The sequence below is a fragment of the Passer montanus genome, unplaced genomic scaffold (genome assembly GCF_014805655.1).
Source record: "Passer montanus isolate IOZ18808 unplaced genomic scaffold, ASM1480565v1 scaffold11, whole genome shotgun sequence".
Classification (NCBI taxonomy): Eukaryota; Metazoa; Chordata; class Aves; order Passeriformes; family Passeridae; genus Passer; species Passer montanus.
The window spans coordinates 17973840-17994663 of NW_024357613.1; the positions used below are offsets into that span (position 1 = coordinate 17973840).

Here is a 20824-nt window from a genome sequence, read left to right on the forward strand (position 1 = left end):
CTTTTGAGAAACAGTTCTTCCATCACTTTTCTGAAGAACACATCCATAGCTAGGAATGAAATGTCAGATGTAACAAAAACCACTGCAATGAGAGCAAATGCAAAGCAGGGCTTCCATGCTCAGAGAAGGGAATGTGAAGAATCAACAGATGCTGTTCTTCACCCTTGCTCTTAGGTGTGGTTCCAAAACTTCTCTTCTTACAGTTTATGACAATATTACATATGACTGCTGTCTGCCACACTGTAACAGCAGATGATGCTTCTGACTTCAGATTAGGAAATCTTGTTTCAGTTTGATAGCAGGGACAGGAACTGTTTACCAGGTTGTATTCAATAATATAGTGAAGGGTTCCAGGGAAGTTTACTTTTACAGTTCTTTTTCTGTATAGATTTTATGAATCCTGGACATGATAATTTCCAATTCAGTGCTGCCTTCTGTTATTCATATGCATCATAGCTTTCATATACATCATCAATCCTTGGTATTTCATCTGCACTGATAGTGAGAAAGACCAGCAGAAAGGCTTCAAATGGACATCAGGAGAGGAAACAGCAAAAAAGCAGATGTGGTCTTACACTCTAGATTTCTGAAACTCATTTTTTATGGACCAAACTGTTTACAAGAACTTTGTTACTAAGCACCCACATATTTTTATATTTATGACAGCCATAGCAAGACTTTCAATAAAGAGAATATGCATATGACAATTTTTTACACAAAATTACTAGAAAGGCAGAACTGAGAGAAATAGGTCAATAGTTCTAACAAAAATCTGGGGAAAGATTCAAATAAGGTCTGTCTGGTCAAAACTATTACAGAATTATTTAATGTACTAATAAAATTTTATTTACTGCTAAAACCTTTGCAGAAGGGAGAAAGCATTCACATGGAGGCCATTTCTGTATAATACTTCTGAAAATAAAATGTAGAAAGCCAGAAAGTTAGTAACGCCTCAAGTCGTTGTAAATGTTTTCCTTTTGGATAGATATATTGCTTACCTAAGCATAATCTGAACATTGCAGCAATATTATAAATGTTAATATATTTACAAGCTCAAGAAGTGAGGCCATGCAAACCTCATGAGGTTCAATCAGGCCAAGTGCAAGGTTCTGCACCAGGTCAGGGCAATCCATGCTATAAATACAGGCTTGAGGATGAATGGAATCTGGACATGAAGAGGCAATGTGCACTTGCAGCCCAGAAACTCAGCTGTATTCTGGGCTGCATCCAAAGCAGCATGGCCAACAGGCTGAGACCCCACCTGGAGTGCTGCATCCAGCACAGGCGTCCCCAGCACAAGACAGACATGGACCTGGTGCAGCAGGTCCAGAGAAAGGCCATGAGGGCGATCAGAGGAATTTCTCCTGCATGGAAAATTGGGGACAGTTGGGGCTGTTCAGCCTGGATAGGAGAAGGCTCACGGGAGACTACTGCAGCCTTCTAGTACCTAAAGGCCTACAGGAAAGATCGGGACAGACTTTTCATTAGCGTCGGTAGTGATACAACAAGGGGTAATGGTTCTAAACTAAAAAAGGATACATTCAGACTGGATATAAGAAAGAAATTTTTCACAATGAGGATCATGGAAGGTTGCCCTGAGAGGTGGTAGCTGCCTCTTCCCTGCAAACATTCAAGGCTGGGTTGGACTGGGCTCTGAGTAACCTGATGTAGTTGAAGATGTCCCTACTTATGGCAGGGGGGTTGTACTAGATGCCTATTATAGAAGTCTATGATCTCTATGTGCATATATGATATTTATGTATTTACAAATCTTACTTTACTATTTCTTAAATGCAACTTTCTGACTTACGACCAACCATGCTGCTTTGGTACTTACCCAACAGTCCTGACAAAAGTACATTTCTCAGTTATGCAACACTGAGCTATATTTCATATCACTATTAACCTCTTAAAACTTCAGAGAACTCTCTCAGAGAATATTTCCCATGCAGAAGCAGATAAGCAGCTTTTAGTATATCATATTTTACCTCCAACCATGCCAGATGAATTCTGACATCAAATTCACTAAATGACATAATAAATCTGTTTTCTTCTAGTTATTCATTGTAACTACAGTGGTTAATCCAGAATATGAAACTGTTTATTTTTTGAAGGGCACATCTAAACATGGCAAACAATGCAGAATACATAAAATGCACTTTTCTTCTTTCTGGTAATTCTGTAAGGTAATATAATTTGAAACCACTGTTTTTTCCTTTTTTTTCCCTCTCTATGTCAAAGTAATTTCTATGTGGCATACTTGGCAAACACAATGATCACAAACTGCCTGTGTAACATTCCAATATTCCATGGACATTTGTATAGCTACATGATATTTTTAACAAAATATTAAGAAATCATTTACGTCAACCTGCCATAAGAAGAGACATCTGCCTTGTAAGTAAAAAAAACCAACAAAACCCAAACAAACACCAAAAAAAAAAGCACAGAGCACAAGGTTAACACTAGAGAGATGAAAATACAGCACCACCAATCATAAAAGTGCTGAAGAACTGTGGTTTACACACTGTGACTTTCAAACCAAAGACTGTTTCCCATAATTACCCTATTAAAAATTCATTTTATAACATCCTGTATTATTGATTTTAGTGTCAATTTTTAGATCTCCACATTTCCAACAGGGCATTCTTCCAGCATGGGTAACATCCAAATAATTGTAGAGATGACTAAAAAAGCAGCTTCAGGTTTGGTCTACAGAAACAGGCTGTTATTTCCCACTGCTTGGGAAGAGAGGGAAGGAATCTGGGGTTGCACAGCAAGACCACTGACACTGCTGCCCGTAGAGAGCATAACAATATTTAGCTTGTTCATGTCCATTTCCCCACCTTTCTGTATGAGGAGTTCTGAACTAAATTCTATTCTGAATCAGAAAGCCAAAACCCATGAATGTTGTTGCACCATCAAAAACTGAGTATCTAAACAGCATCTCAATAACAACCCCCTGATGAGGAAATCAAGAGAACCACATAGATCTATTTAAAAGGGCTCAGAGCAAACACAAATGTGACAGTACGGTCACTGGGAATATTATGCCTCTTCTCCTATTACAAGATTTAAAGGTACAATTCCCCAAGGCATATTTTCTTGAAAATTTTGCAATTTGTAAAGAAAAGTGCAAGAGAGTTTCCTTTTAGAAAACTGCCCAGCTACAATTTTCGTAGGATAAATCCTAAGGAAGTTTACCTTCTGATGAGGTCACTACTGCAAAACCAACTGAGACAAAAAGAACAATGACCCAGAGACTAACAACATAGCTGAAGCCAGCAGTGAGGGTTACTCAAGAAAATACTTTGCCAAGAAGTTGGGCTGTTCTGAAAGCCAAAATTATTCGAGCATGAATTCTGATCCATTAAAATTACTTAACCTGCTATCACAAGTGATTTTGAGCTGCCCTACTAAAAGCTAGTACTATTCTCCACTTGCAGAAATGAAGTCCTAAGAGAATGAATCCTCTTTAGAAAAATGTCTGCTCAGTAAGAAGAACAAGCTAAGCAATCATATCCATTTTAATATTATTTGATATGACATATCAAACATTTTAATCAGCAGTGCATCACTGCAGCAAAAGAGGTGAGTGAAATTCTGGGATGTATCCACAGGGGTGTTACTTGCTGAGGCAAAGATGTGATCATCCCATTCGACTCAGCACTTCCCAGGCTTCACCTGGAGTCTGTGTTCAATTCTGGCTCCTACAATTCAAGACAGATACAGACTGGAGAGGGGCCAAAGGAGAGGCGTGAAGATGGGCAAAGGGCTGCAGGACCTGCTCTGTGAGGAAAGACTGCAGGGGCCAGTCTTTTCTTCCTGGAGAAGGGAAGGCTCAGAAGACTTTCACCCAAGCATGCCAGTACTTAAAGGGCAGCTACGAGGAGGACACAGCTCTCTCTTCTAAACACACAGAGCCACACAGAGAAGACAGGGGGCAACAGGTACAAGTTTGTCAATGTAAGAAAGACATTTTTTACCATGAGATCAATTACTAGAACAACTCCACATGTGGCAGAGTTCCCAGCACAGGAGGTGTGCAGGCTGTGTGCCCAGATAGGATGCTAGACAGATAGGCTGCTGGATAATCTCTACACTCCCCTTCCCATGGACTCCTTGGACCAGAAGGCCTTTTGAAGTCCCTTCCAACCTGGACTACTCTATGGTTCTATGATATACTGGGCTGATGTGACCTCTCTTTTAATACTATCTGAAGTCTTCTATTGCAGGTGCTAATTAAAAGACAACTCTTCAAATGAAATATGCAGGTCTGCTCTCATTAACAAATATCTCATTTGCAGCTCAGTGGATTCCAAGTGCTACTGTCTTATTACACTGCTTTTCAATTTGTTATTTAAAAGATCTTTAAGCATTCCCTCCTCTAAAATTATGGGGGTTTAACATACATATTATAAACTTTGCCCTTTTTATGTCTCACTGAAGAAGGGAAGCTGTTGAACACCAATTATAATACTATTTTCATTGCACATTACATCTCAAGTTAGCCAATGTAATCTGAGTTCATTATTGTATCATAAAACAGTGTTACCAAGATACTTTTCAAATCATGACCAACAGAATACAGAAGCCTAGCAATCTCAAAACCACATATTGATTAAATTTTAGGTTTTAATTAGGTTGTTGGTCTGCTAAAGGAAAATAAAGGAGAATCAGCTTTCCCTCAGGTCTAAATTACTTTTTTTTAAAATAGGCTCATTCTACATTCGTTCTACGGTGTTAATTAAGATTTGTACGCCTATAGTAGCAATTACTTGGAATGAGATATGGACAACATACATATAACCCATGCAAAAATGGTACTTTACAGTTAGCTCAACACCAGAGGGGAAAAAGACCACACATTTTAGATGAGAATGTGAATATTAAAACAGAGAAAACACTTACTGTTTTGTCAAATTATTCATCTCTTGAAACAAAAAAAAAATTTAAAAAAACAAACCACTTTTCTATGAAGTGAAGTTTTTAGAACTACATTTAAAAGACATATTAGCCTCCTCCAATATAATGTAGAAATCATGTAGAAAATTAAGAGTAACCATTACATGAATAGGAAGTGAATACTCTTAATATCCATTCACAACTTGTAGAAGATTTTCCTAGTACTGAATTTCAAAAGGAAATAAAAATACTGTAATACTTTATTCTTCTATTTACATTTTAAGATTCCATCAAGTGGAAAAAAACACTTTTAGAGCAACACGAGATAAATGAAATACATATTTTATGAGAATGGCCTATACACAACAGTATAGGCAGATAGTGTCAATTAAATTATTTTACTAGAAACTACTTTATTTACAGGACAAACCCATAGATACCTGCCAGTCAGAAAATAAAAAGGTAGATTAGATAAAAATGAATGATGTTTGCAGTCAGTACAGAACACTGAAATGCCCACTATATTAAGTTTTACAAGGTATTAGTCAGCTGCAGTCTGACAGTTTACCATTCTTTTAACTAATATAGGAAATGTATGATATAAAGTCTTTTACAGATACATGATTCAGATGACCTCACCATTTTCATTAAAAAGTACACTTGTACCATAAACAATGAAATCTACAATCCACAAAGCCTTTGAAGATCACTTTGATAACTTCCCCTTCCCACAGGATCTCATTACTCTCCCTAGCAAAACATAAGTAGTGATATACCAACATCCCAATGGCATTTTCTCTTACAGTTTTAAATTCATGCATGCGATCTTATGGTTTTCAAATTAATCTTTTAGTAATCACAGCATTAAAAACAAAAAGTATACCTATTAATATATAAAATTGCATATCTATGTTTGATTTAAAACCAAGCAATTATGTATTGCTTACCAAGTCCTAAAAGGTCAATAGTGGGTTCTGATGACTTTTTTGGACTTGCTTTAGCTTCTGATTGCTGATCCTCTTTCTTCTGTGGCTTGTAAGGGAAAAAAAAACACAAGTAACATGTCTGAAAAGATTCAGTGCTTAAAAATTTTTCATTAAAGACACTGCTTCAGTATCAGAAGTAAAAGTCCTTTTCCGTATTTGTTTATCATAATGAATTTGATTTGCAATGAAGTATGTGGCAGTTATGGTCAAACTGGCACATGACTGTAAAAAATTACTGTTCACTGGTATATACTAAATTTTAAAATAAATGTAAGTTTGAGGATAGTTTAAAATAAATTGAATTCTTAAATTGAACCACTGCATATCATGCAATAAGCAAAAAGCTGTCTGTAATTTATCAACTCATTTCAGCAACCAAACAATATGGTTCTGTAGCAAAAAGAGTGAAAAAATAGTTTGTAAAAGCTTAAATTTACAAACTAGAAGCATACTAATGACATCAGTTCGCCTTTCTATAAAGAACATCTGCAGAACGTGTAGAATTTTGAGATGCTAAGCACTGATGCACACAACCTGAGTTCATGACCTTTTCCTTTATAAACCTGAATGCTAATAACAGCATTCTTCTCGTTCTGAAAAGGGAATTTCTAGTCTTCTCTTGCCCAGAGACTTCAAAATGTATGATGGTATTGATGTGAAATTTGATTATGAAAATTACTTCATAAATCTGTTTATAGTTCTTCTCACACCAGTATCAGGCTGATCCCCTGAATCCATCAAAACATCAATTTCTAAAATGAAGATGAACTGGTTAATAGTAGTGACATGACAAATGCATTTCTTCATGTGCACTTAATGTGCCTTTCTCCATACTTATCACAAAAACCTGAAGTGGACTGGTTGATCAATGAGTACAGCCTTTAACTAGAAGACACTACCCAACAAGAGTGGCAGGACACTGTCAGGCTGGGCACCGGGCAGACACCCAGGCAGAACCTGCTTCACTCACACCTTTGTCACATACATAACGTGGCTTTCACTGAGGCTCCTGAGTTGCAGAAGTCATTGAATCTTAATGTTTAGCATTAGGGGAGCTTTAAAGTTCAACACAGTTGTATAAAGATCTGTTTTAGGTACTCCTCTGCTTTCTTTCTCTCCTGCCAAAGGGGGATAGAGTACGGAGCTTGGTGTTGGTAAAGAGCAGTGAGGAAACTCAAGAGTATTCAAAGGCAGCCCAAGTGAACAGAAGCCTGTTACACTACAGACATTCCCCTTGCATGAGCAAATCCCCATTGAAAACCCTCAGGAAAGAGCCCCAATTAACCAAAGTCCACTCCTGCAGGTACCACAAACAGGTATCATCACACATAATCTGACTATCACACATAATCTTGCTAATCTCTCAGAGAAATACTTGCTCCCTCTTGCCAAAAATCCTTAGTTTGACTTTACATATCTTGCTCAAGATCCAGCTGTTTGGGAAATAGCCTGATGAAAAAACAGTCCATGAATTCCCTGATTCTATTGTGTATTGTAACTTTCAACACTGTGTTTACAATCTGGAGCATAGCACACCGACTCCAAACACAAAAGAAGTATTGGTTTTGAAAGTAAACCATGACAACATATCAAGACATTTTTAAAGTGACAATTCAAAATGCAGTTTTCTACAACTGACCATATCTCAGTAAATATGCCATAAACCAACAAAATTATTATTAGTATTATAAACACTAATCAGAATTAACAGTAAGTACTTCAGAACAGAATGTGCCATAACACCTCGAACATTTGAGTTTTCTCTGTAAGAAACACTAGGGGTAACAGAAGTTGTAAAAAGAAGCGTTTCTGACATGCTCCTTTATTTCACGAAACTGGAAATAGCTTAAAAATACAAATATAGAATGATTTCTTTCAACTGAAAAGAAAAAACGTTAGAATTATATTAAATGTGCAAATTTTCATTACACTGTATTAGATTTCTGACAACTACCTAAAACCATAAGTTTGAAATAATTTAAAGCTTGACAGGTCAGTTTGAATGCAAACTTTTCACAGAAGTCAAACACTGGTGCATACATTAATAAGAACTAAATAGAAAGAGTTAAAACACTTACTTTTATTTGGTATTTACTACTGTGGCAATTTAATCTCATTATCTAAACTAAAATTTTAAAAATATGGGAGGAATAATCTGCTTAGGTCCTCTGCTTTGTCAAATAAACGTTTTCAGTACATATTAAATGCATACTTCTGTTTCATCAGTCTCCAAATAAGAAAGGCAATGGAGATACAAGGTATAAAAATATGTATTTTTTTGACTCACATTTCTACAAAAATATGATCCTTTAAAATGCCCTTTTCCAATATCATGACTATTATTTCTTGATCAAAAGTTTCTGTCCCATTTTGCTCCCTTTGCCAGTATGTAAACTACTAGATTTTAAGGTTATTTCATAGTTAATTACTTTAAGAAAAGCTGCAAAAAATATTTTCAAGGTCATCAGTATATCAAATATTTCTAGCCATTAATACTGCATTTGTTTCCTTAGCGAAGATTTTCTCCTTAAAGCACTATTCAACATCTTTGCAGCTACACAGTTTTCACCAACATTCTAACCTTCAGTCTGAAAAATGAAAAAACACATTAGTCACCTAACATTTACCAATAATTCATCTGTATAACAGCAGACACACAAAGCAATATTCAGCAGCTATCTGAAACAGAAGATCTTCCTCTTTAATTATACCTGCAAAATTATTTTGTTCTCCCATTCTCTCACCATAACAAGCACCATTTCCTGGAATTTCTTATCCTCCTGTCTGAGATTTCAATCAATTCTGTAATTCGATATGCCTTTATTTCTGTTTAAGATGCTTCATGGCACATAGGAGGGCTCCTGTACAAATTCAGAAGACATTTGTTTGGTGCTAAAGGTCTGCCATGATTCACAGATAGACAGGGACTTCTCTAGAGTCACCTGCACTTAGGCATAAACTAGGTAAGGCACCAGTGGGATGAGTTAGAACAAGAAACTTGCATGCAATTACTTTTATGAATAAAACAATTACTTTCATGAATACCTCAATGACCCTCACTACCATGCTGCTTTTGAGAGTCTTGTTCTCTGTTCAGTCCCGTAGATTCTGCACTGTAGTCCACCTGAAGTAGATATAACAACAAGCAATGGCTTCCTTCAGTGCTCTCTAGCAGAGATCATGCCATATTTCTGGGTTGAGGAGAGAACCTCAAGAGGTCTCTTCCAGCCCATATAATTCTGGCATAAAAAAGGTATTGAAACTTTGGACAAGAACAAAAAGGAAGCCACACTGGAGTCACTAGAAAATTTTACTACAAATCATAAAGAGAAATGTTATGTTTAATTTCTTTTTAGCAGTTTTGCCCCAATAGGACTCATTCATGACTAGGTTTCATGTAGAGAGTGGCCTTTCAAGATGTTAAGTACTGCACTCACTGAGCACAGAAGTGTGCAACACGAAAAAAACCTGCATAACGAGGCAGTGACATTTCTTAAACTTACTGTTTAATTTAGTGTTGTGTTCCATCTAAAAATACCATATTTTGTAGAGATGCAAGGTAGCATGACAAATGCTTGGGACTCTTGCTGCACTAAGATTCATCTCAGTTTCTATTACCAGTCTCCTTGAATCCCACAGCAATTATTTTTAAGTATTGACACCAGTACTAGATAACCTCTTCCTTGTTGTGCCCTTTGGAGTAAGACCACATTAAAAACAGGAGACTAAGCAGCATTAAGTAAACTAAAAATAGCATTACGAATCTGATATGAAAAAGGCAAGTAGAAGGAACAGGTACACAATTTTGTCCATTTATTTTCAAGTGGAGCCTTCAAGGTTAGTGAGGCTACTATTTTTTTATGACATCCAAGATTGTCTTAGTAATATATGTGGATTTAGTGAATGAAGTACATGGTTATAGCAATTTCTAGATATATTTACTTCAGGTCATGAATTAACAGCTTCTCATTCAAAATCATTTTTATGCTGCTAGTACATTTTTCTGAAATACTGTCCTTGCAAACAGCAGAACATCAATACATCTTTGATATGCAGGTCTTACGTGGCCATTTTTCACAGTTGTCACTAATGGCCACTATATTACCCTTCAGGGTTCTTCTCATGTTGGAGACCTACTGAAGGCAAGCAATGTCCGCTGCCTTCAATTATTCTGAGATTATTGAAAACCATTTGTTTGCAAATATCACTGAAAGAAGCTGAAGCCAGAACAAGTTTCCAGAGAGTTGATTCTTTTACATTCTCCACATGATCAGCATGACTTGGAGTTTTTTACCTTAAAAACTTTAGTCCTCGTTATGAAAAGAGCCACAAAACCTAATTTAAATTGCCCCTTGATCAGTAGGTATTAGATACTTTGGCCAAATCAAGGAGGCAAATAAAGAACTAACTTTACAACCTCTTACGAGTATTTTCACCTATTAAGCACATCTTTTCAGTACAGGAACAGGGACACACTCATTACTCAGATCCAGCATGGACACTATAAATTTTTGCAATCCTGTAGATGACAGGTAACTGGGACATAATAATCTTTCATTGTTTTATTTTCCAGTGCAGTCCTTTCAACCTTCCACTCTTCTTATACTCTTGTTTCTTCAGGGGCAAGAAGCAAGACCCAGGGAACAACTGGTTGCCCAGTTGCCTCACCTCAATACCTAGGAAGGCAATGGAACAAATAACCTGGAAATCAATTCCAGGCAGATAAAGGACAAGAATGTTAATGGGAGAAATCAGCCAACATACCAAACTAACACTTTTAACAGTGTCATGACTGGCTTGGCAGACAAAGGTGGAGCATCACAGGGTGTCTTCCTTTACTTCAACAAGATTTTGTGATGGCATTGATAATTGATAAAGGTGCCATCAAGGAAACAATTCCCTCTTCAAGCTCCGGCTCTCATTTGTTTCTTAGAATCCAGTGATGAATGACTCTCAATTTTATACCCAAATCAAGTGATGCCTTAATCTTGTCTGCTGTACATCTACAAAACAATAATTGACAGTATGGTGCTAATACCAGATCTGTAAGTAGTCCTCACACAACAAGATTAATCATCTTTCAGTATCTAAAAAGCAAATATTTAAAAATATTTATTAACTCCTCATAACTCTACTTCTATCAAAATGAACAACTGAGAAATTATGTTTACACATAAGAAGCAGCATCTCCTTCCTACTTAATTAAAATGGAAATCCAGAAATTAGTATTTGGACCTTCACCTAATTTCTCCGACACCGTCACTGTAAATCAACTGGCTTGAAATTACTGGATATCCAGTAATTTATTGCTGGTAATCTCCATATACCTCCACAGTGCACCTTGGCCAACTATGATGTTCTGTGCTAAGAAACCATCACAAACAAAATCCAAAAGCAGGCAACAGTGGAGAACACTAGGTCATCTCTAACTTTTCTGATCTTAACGCAACCAAGTGCACAAGCCTACTTTAATCTCACACTGAGATGATGCCTTCATTCACCAGCCAGTCTTCTTGTAATTCATAGAGATACTGTCTATGATTTAATTAATCTTGCTCATTTCCCTACCATTAGAGAATTGCAGGGTTAGTCATCTATCAATCTTGTTCATTTATCCAACATCAGCTCTAAGACTTTAAGGTAATTTCCAGCCTATCAAGTTTTGAAAATTTCCAGTTTATCAGGTATGAAAATCTGTACCAAAGTTTTGAGGTTTATTCTGGTGCAGTACTGGCTTTGTCTTTTAAGATGAAAAGAACACCATTGTCAAAAACTTACAATTTACACAGAATGAGAGTCTTCCATTCCATCATGAAAGATCATATTTTAACTCAGAAACCTACATTTAATGTTGCATAATTGTGCCATCCTCCTTTATTCTTTCTTTACTAATTTTGTGCGACAACAGAAGTCATATGAGGTTTAATTTTGAAAAAATGGTTAAGAACACAGGCTAGGCCGGGGAAAAAAAAAAAAAAAAGTAGTTCTCTGCTAGGTCTCAAATTAAAAAAGAAAGCTCCATTTTACAGAAATCAATATTGACCTTCACTGAGCTCTCACAATGTATTGCTCTCAATATACTACTACTTACACCATTCTAGTTCAACCTAATTTATGTGAAATACTTTTCTTGAGTTAAATGAAACCAAATAAATCAGCAAGTAACAGTGTTAACTACTCTCTTCACACCTGAAGTTCTAGAGTTGATTTTACAGACTCGTTTCTCTCTCTTATATGTTACTCTAAAGCAAATTATTAGTGAATAAAGATGTTTCTTTGACGAGGACAACGGAACTGATAGGCACTTTATACTATGTGTTTTTCAAACTAATTGCCTTTATGGGTCTGGCTGGGATAGAGTTCACATTCTTCACAGCAGTCAATACAATGCTATACTTTCGATTTGTGGCTACAATACTGTTGATAACATTCAGCAGTACTGGTGGTTTTGGCTATTGCTGAATGGTGATACTTCGATAACTGTATCATTTTAGTTTTGCTCACTTCGCATAATTACATTTCTTGTTTTACTAATTTAAGCAAGCCAACCTCCAAGCACCTCCTTAAGTACATTCAAGAACTACACACACACAGACACACACACTTAAGAGTCAGCAGTACTTCCCTGTTGGTAGATTTTCTTCACAACCACCTTCTCTTCCCTTTTTCTGGCACTCTATGGACTTTGTCAAACAGATGCAAGGAGCACATGAGTTGAGTGAATCAATCTATACACAAACCTCACCCAGCTACTACAGTGAATTCCCAAATTCAGTTTTCCCATACAGCATATGCAAGCCTCAAAGATCTGAGTATTATAGTTTTGCAGTTGACTCATCCAAAGGCAAACTCCAAGTCCCTGGAATGGGCAGTAATGCTTTCTCACAGAAACTTGGGCTGCAAATCTGCAGGAGATGGAATTCTGAAGAAAATTGAGCTGAGTAACACCTGAAGTCTAAGTGACAGACTGTAGGAAGTCCAGTGTGTCAGTGGGGTATTTAATCAAATTTTATTCAGCCAGCTATTTTTGGAGATAACCATTAAATGAGAGATTCATTCTGCCTCAGAAAAAGAGAAATAAAATGAAAGCATTGCCAAGTCAATTCTCCTCCTTCCTCCATACAGAGATCATAGTACAGCACACAGGATGTTGCCTATAGGGGATTTGGTTATATATGGGCAAGACAAAAAGGAGGGTCAGTACCACCATGACTGACTACACCTATTAAACACACACCTGTTAAATTCACATACATAACACGATGCTATGAGGCCTATGGCTCCTGCAACCAAAGCTCCCTTACTGCCAAACAAGCTTGTCCATTCCAAACTTTCAGCACCATGCACAAACACATCTGGCTATTAGGTGCATGAGATGGGCAGGGAAAGACAAGAGGGAAGTAGAAAACTTTACATCAGCTTGCTTGGTTGACAGAACAGATAACATACATGAGGTCTTCTGATAAGGGCTACATTTTTAATGACAAAACAGTAAGAATATTCAGATCTAGCATCAAATACATTGCTCTGCAGTCAAACCCACTGCCTTTTTAAAATTACTATTGTAGTAAAATAGGAAAATAACACAAGTTTGTTGAATAAGTAAGGGCATTGGTATCCTTTCAGAACATTGTTTAATATGATCATATATTCTAGGGCCTATGGTCTAAATTTATGGGCTACTCTTCTGCACATCCCTGTTCCCCAGAATACTCTCCTCTGACAGGCAGCTGAGGGCATTTTGCACTGGAACTGACAGTTGTGTACAAACCTTTTTGGTAAGGCCTGGTTTAGAAGTGCCAGCACACAGTGAAAATACTGTGATTATTTTTCTTTATAAACAGGAGATTCAAGTTTCCATTTTCTGCTTCTGTAACCTTATGCAAGTTACCATCATATGTACAGATTTTAAGGGTTTAACAGCTCTAAAAGATATGTCATTCAGTAAAAATAAAAACCACACCAAATACTTTAAAAACAAGCTGAATTTTGCCAAATTCACTACTGCAAGATGACAATGTAAATAATTCAGCAGATTTTAACACTAGCATTTAGGATTATCATTGACCTTATTCTCATTTACACTGTGTGAGAGCATTTAAAGGGGCAGCATACATAGTACAGGACATAAGCCACATGATTAATACCTCTAAAGTAGAAAAACACTACAGCCAGAGTAGTCATAAGTTACTAATCTAAATATCTCTCCTACTCTCAAGCAAGATATCAGTCATTGTCAAAAATCAGATTCATCAGCTGTCCAGTCCTCTTATTTGCTCCCATTTTCCTTCACATTTTTTCCTCAATTTTCCACTTTAATGAAAAATTCATATGAATCTAGAACTCAGTCTGTTTAAAACGCATCTGATTACCATTGTATTTGTAACTCATATGCCCTACCTTAACTACAAGAAGCCTTATGAAAGCTGAAGATATATCAAATAATTTTGTGAAAAGCACTTCTAACTTACTTAAAAGCAATTTCCAGTTTACTCACTGGAGCTCATATACGCCTCTACGGTTACTGAACAAAAGCTCTCCTTTGCTCTTAATACATAGGAATTGCATGCCCTGTGCATAAAGCAATTGGATTCCTTCCCTCTTCATTACCTGCTTGCAATAAAACTTGCAGGAGAGCATAAACATTTGAGAATTGCCATATGAGAAAATAATGTTAGTAATTTACTATATCTTGCAATAGGTTTGTAGATATTTTTCTGATGCTTATGCTCTAAAAGTTTAGTCCGTATCCATTTACAGCATTACCCATGTAGGCACATCCTAGAATTTTTAAAGAATATTTTTATAGCTTTCATACCTGACCTGAAAATAAGTAAAAATTAGTATTTTCATAATATTTTATTTAGACGGCATTAAAAATGTAACATGCTATTTTGTTTACCTCTTACAAAATACCAGCACTTGTTTTTTTCAGACTTGCAACCAGAAATTTAGAAATCAGACTAACTTTTCAGAACTGAGGATACTTTTAGCAAGCGATGAATTCCTACTTTGCCTAACTGGCAAAAAAGCCAGAAAACTGATGCACTATAATGAAACACAAGTAAAACTATGTTGGTATCATTGTGAAGTACCATAGACTACAGTGACTCTGCAATCAAACTCTGGTGCATTTCTAATCAAGAGGAAAAACCTGCATGTCAACAACAACAAAAAAGCCATCATTCTTATTTATCAAACTAGAATTATCTTAAATCAAAGAGCCAAGCCAAGGGGAAAATGTAAATTGATTATTTAAGAGTCTATTGTGATTATTTCAGTTAATCACTCACAGACACTAAACTACTCACACTCACCTGGGTAAGCCTAATTAAGGCATTCACACGAAGCAAACAAAAAAACCCAAACTGCCTTTTGATGTTGCTAAATATGATTCTGTACACATGAAGGTCCTTCAGTCAAAATACATACCTAAAAGAAAAATTTTTAAAGTGGTTCTTGATCTACTATCTTCACTTGAAAAACCTGGGTATGTGGATTTCATTAGATTTTCACAGTTAGAGCAGGATACTTGGGCAAGATTATGTAAAATGCATTATATCTTTAGTAATTTGAATTAAAAACTTTATAGCAGAAATAACAGACCTTGCACCATAATCTTATTCCGTTAATATGATTTCAGCTGGGTCTAGGATAATACACTGATCATTTCTGTGAAAATGGATTAAGACTATTCCTTTGTTCTTACTTATTGAACAAGCAGTACTAACATTGTATTTAACTGAATTTAAAATGTTAGCTCAGATCTCATTTACTTTAGTCGATATATTCCAAGGCTTAAAACCTTTTATGTCTTGTACTTAGCTGAATTGGTTTAGCTCCTTTCTAACGCATCAGACAATTTTAGAGGCCCTTTTACCTCGCTCAAAACGATGTATGAACCATATAGAAGTACAATTTCCTACAATTAAGTTGCCTTTCTTTTTATACTTACTTCTGAGACTACAGAAAAGTATCAGAGATAAATCCTTATTCTTATACTCATGCATTAAATCTATATAGCAACAACCACATTGGAACAATAGTTCTATGCATTTACATTCAAATATATTAGGTTCTTAAAGTGGAAAAGTTAAGAAGAGGGTCTGAAAAAAAAGAGGAAAAACTCTTTTTTCTAAGTCTGATACTTGAAAAAACCATCAAAAGATAGCAAGATGATTCCTAGGTAAAGGTCACAAGATGCAGCAACTTGAAGCTGAGCTAGGGATGGCAAGACTGCCGAATAGGAGAGGCACACATTTTGAGTGCAGAGGTATTCAAGTTTTCCAGAGATTCTGGGGGCAAAGATTTGAGCAGAGTTTTCTGCATCTATAATTCTTTGAAATTACTGCATTTGAGCCCAAAAGCAAGGACCTGTTTACAAGGACACAAAAGGCAGAGAAAAAGCTGTTTTTTAACCCACCTCCTACTTTGTATTATCTTGTCATAGAACTTCATTTAGATAAAATGGAAGAATTCTGCTTTTAATCCAATAAAACCAGGGGTTTGCATCTTCTAGAAGAAATCACTATAAAGCAGAAAACCTCGGAAGATCCATCTTACAGCTAATCCAGTGTCCCGTTATTAGAGCTATAAATCGGATTAAGGTCAAAGTGTTTTAATGTATCTCAGTTTGCAAGCTGTGAAATGCAATAAACATGGTTTATAATTTTGTAAGCTATTTTAAATACACCTTCAGTTTTCAAATCACATATTATGGTTATATGAACTCAGCTTACACATTTCTACTTGATTTCTATTGCACTCATTAGCCTCAGCAAGATTACAATAATGCAGCTATATTAGTTCCAGTTCCACATTAAACTATTTTCTTTTATAACTTCCCTTTCAAAAACCTTTCAAGTAATACAAAATACAACATCATTGTAACCAATCAGAACTAAAGAGCATTTATTTGTAATTCCTTTTTCCTATATTTCCAGATAAGAATGAGCTGTTTCAGGCATGGTAACTGATTGAGCTCACAGTAAAAAAAATTTTTAAAAAATGTTTTCCATCCCTATTCAGTATTCAGCTTCTCAGTATTTTCGTTAATTGTAACAGAAGTGCTTTTTTTGCTGAAAAATGCTTTTTATGTGAAACTTCATTCAATATCAGGTCCCTACACCCTTAGCCAGCAATCAGCTCATCCCTTAGAACTTTCCAGGTGCTTGTCTCTTACTCACTGGTTAGTCCAGTGTGAAATGTGCTACCTGTTAACACACATCAGATGCAATCACTGTATGTTTGTCTCATAAGTGAAGGCTCAGACAATCCTACTGCCCAGCAACCTGCCCACCTACCAGCACATATGTGACTGCCCCTTTTAATCCTCTTCCCCCCTGCTTCCTCAAGCTTGCTACACCACCTTGATTTTCGTATTCTCCTGGTTTGGTCTGTGTCACCTAGACATCCCATAACAAGCTGTGTACAATACTGTGTCCCATTCCCCAGCTCTTTTCTCTCTGCATCCTGCATCCTATACCCTGTTATGCAATCACCCCTTACTTGCCTGGTATTCCTGGGAAAGAACCTTTTTCCTTGACCCACCTCACTACTTTCCTTTGATGTACTAGAAGCAGATCACTGGCTCTCTTTTTACTGATTAGATTACTCCACCCACTGTTGTTGTTCATCTGATTCTTACAGTCTTTATGTTTTAGTCAGTCTTACAACATCACACTGAATAGTGTTTCATAGAAACAACCTCTGAGTCAGGACATTTTACTCAGAGTGTTGGACTCATACTCTATGCTGGTATAATTTCTGTCATTATCACAAACAGTACACTACAAACACTTTATGGAGTCTAAGCACACTATTTCTCTAGAGATGCATTTGAAAAAGCCTCTCAATTAGCTCCACAGAAATTCAACCCTCTCCGTGACAGCTAACAAGGCTGAAATAGCCCCATAGATTTATTTTTATTACTTCTCTATCAGCTTGTTGCTTTCTTGAACTACTAGAGAAGTTAGGAGAGAGTTGATGAGTACTTTATCATCCTCATGTACATATACATAGTTCTGTTTCACAAATGCAGAACTTAGTGAGAGGGAGAAATGTTTAATAAATACTTATGCATCATTAGCTGCATTAATTTCTTCTGCTAGTCAGGGTATTATTCCTCAATTTTGCTCTCATTTCAAAGTTAATCACTTTGAAACAATTACTTTAAAAGCTAAGTAATTTTAACCAATCATATGCAATACTAAAATGGATTTCTCTTTACTTGGGCAAGCACCATTTTCTTTGTCTTCATTCTCCATACCATCATAATCTTTAACATGAACTATCAATAAGCACTGCAGCCTCCATCTCAACTGGAAATAAGTCAAGCTTCTTCCTGCTTCTAATCCTCCAGTTTAAATAAATGTGAACCTGTATGAAATTTCTGTATATTCTGAAATAGCATACTTAAATCATCCTTACAAATTGTAAAAGCCTTTTACAGTTTTTATCTTCACAGCTTCAAAAATGCCAAAGTTTTTAAACTGGCCCTTCAGAGTGATATTACAAGGCCTCTGATTTGTTTGTTCTGTCATCCATTTCTACATTTATGCTAAGATTCAGCCCAACCTGCTTCATTTAAATGAGAATAATCCACTTTTAAACCAAAGAAAAAGATACACTGATATCTACTTACAGTGTAAACTGAGGATTAAATAAGTAAGACAAAAAATCTGTATTTTCTCTTGAACAGAAGTCACCCTTGTTACTACACTGTGCAAAATACACTTTCTACCTAGCCCACAAGCGTGCAGTACCTTACTCTGACGTGAAGTACAGTATTCTCAAGTTGAGAGACAATACTTGCTGAGCAGAGAGGCAGGATAGATTTATTTTACAACAGTACAGTGGCATGCCTGGGGACTAACTTCCGAACTGCCCCATTTTCTTCTAACTTCAGGTACCAGGTACCTACTCCATAAAAGAAAAAATTCAAGTAAAACTGAAACACAAGCTCATCCAGTTGCAATTCTTTTTTCAACACAGCGAAGAGGCAATTCACTGCAGATGGGTTAACATTTCTGACTGATATATGTAAGCAATTTAGCATTAAAGACCTGCTGGTTATTTGAACAACTAGGCAACTGGTAACTTTTCATCTGACAAAATTATCTAGTGTGAGAAACTTGTCAATTTCCTTCCAATTGTGCTGAAAGACCCTGCTTCTGTCTTCTCTTGCTTCTACCTCTACCACAGCTACAGCACTATTTTTCCACTACCTTTGAGTTAACTTCGTGAAGACATAATTATGCAACAGTACAAATGCAAGAGTCATAAAAGGTTCCACACCACTGTTCTAGTGCCAAAAGCAACTATCAAAATGCAATAAATTCAACTGTCCAAAGAAATACTCTTTTTATCAAAAAAGGCACACAATCAATACCTAGGTCAATTGAGAATTTAAGCTGTAAGACACACAAAGTTGTTGTATGGCACTGGAACACTGCTGAAACATCTTATGGCATATTATTATTATCACCATCCATTTAAACCTTAAGCTCATATTGGAGATTTAATATTGGCAGTGACATCTAAAATAATTTTTTTATGAAAAATAAGTCAGTATCTTTACTCTTCAGTGAGATTTGCACTTCTGACAGAATTTCCTACAAAGCCATTGCCCTACCTTGATGGTCACACACCAGAGTGAGATTAAGCACGTTCTAGCTTAAGCATAGTGAAATGAAACAGAACACACAAAAGCACTTGATTGCTTCACCCATGCTCCAGTACTTGCATTATTTTAGGAAAACAAAGGAAGCCTATTATTCAAAACAAGATTATTATTTTCAGCGACATTATTTAAATTAAAGTATTTTTCCTCTTATCAGCTTCATCTTATCCAGTCCTTATCCATCTTTACATTCAGTTCCATTAATCAGTACCACTTAGGTAAATGCATCTGTTCTGTTCCTGCACATTTGATTGATTGTATACAATCTCCTAACTAGTACTGTAATTTTTATAAAACTTTTTACATGAGATTGTATATTTGCAGTTTTAATGGTCCTGTGGTCTCAAATGTCTCAGGACATCTTGTTCCTAAAGACAGAATCCACCTATGAGTAAGGCTGATTTAGTACATGCTTGTATTAAATGTGTCCACTTAATTTTGTTCAATATACAAATAAGTATATGTAATGTTGTCTTAATTGTCTCAAAGTCACCAGAAAAAATGAAGAAGGTTATCACAAACTGAAAATATCATCTGTTAATAAGTCTTAACAATTGAAACCCAAGGCAGTATTATGTTTTGAACCTGCAAGGAACAAAAGTGTAACAGAGGTTCAATTAAAACTAAGAAACTTAAACCAGCTTTCTGGTAAAAACAGTTTGGCAAGCTAAACAAAAGCAAATTTAACCAAAGCAGCCCCTACTCAAGCTTTTTCTCACTGTTTTTAGATTCTACTAGCATAGAATTTTTTTAAATTGCATTAAAATACTGTTCTGCTGCAAGACCAGAGTAGAGAGGATCAAGCGCTGATACAGCAAACACACACATGGCTGAAGAAAAAAAAAAGTGATACCCATCCTGAACGCTGACTCCTTTTACAACATCAGAAAGATAAAAACCTCTCTTTTTTTTTTTCCTGACAAAAAGGGGGTTTCTTTCATTGCTTCTACCTGCAATATCTGTTTCTTAATTTCTTTGTCTACAACTGCAAATACGTAATAAGAGCCATGCCAGATTAATTCCATTAAGTAGGACTATTTTTCATGGCAATCCTCAAACAGAAGAAGTCCTTTGTTGCCTGCAAAAGGAATGAATAGCATCGTTTCGGGAGAATCTAATTTGATTTGCTTTCCTCCAGATTAGCATTCAAAACAACCAAAGAACCCAAAATAATCTGATCTCTTCCGTAAGACTGAGAAGGTATCATTAGAAATGTAAAACCAGGTGGGAGAGGTCCACAGACTGTAAAATG

The 20824-nt window shown here is 36.1% G+C and overlaps 1 protein-coding gene across 2 annotated transcripts in view; it reads right to left on the reverse strand.

Annotated features, from left to right (window-relative positions):
* Nucleotides 1-20824, reverse strand: part of SMAP1 (small ArfGAP 1) — a 92636-nt gene that overhangs the window by 16432 nt on the left and 55380 nt on the right. For both annotated transcript variants that reach the window (XM_039730745.1, XM_039730755.1), the window contains one exon: nt 5853-5937. In XM_039730745.1, coding sequence (XP_039586679.1) covers nt 5853-5937 — 85 coding nt within the window. The remainder of the gene's footprint in view (nt 1-5852; nt 5938-20824) is intronic.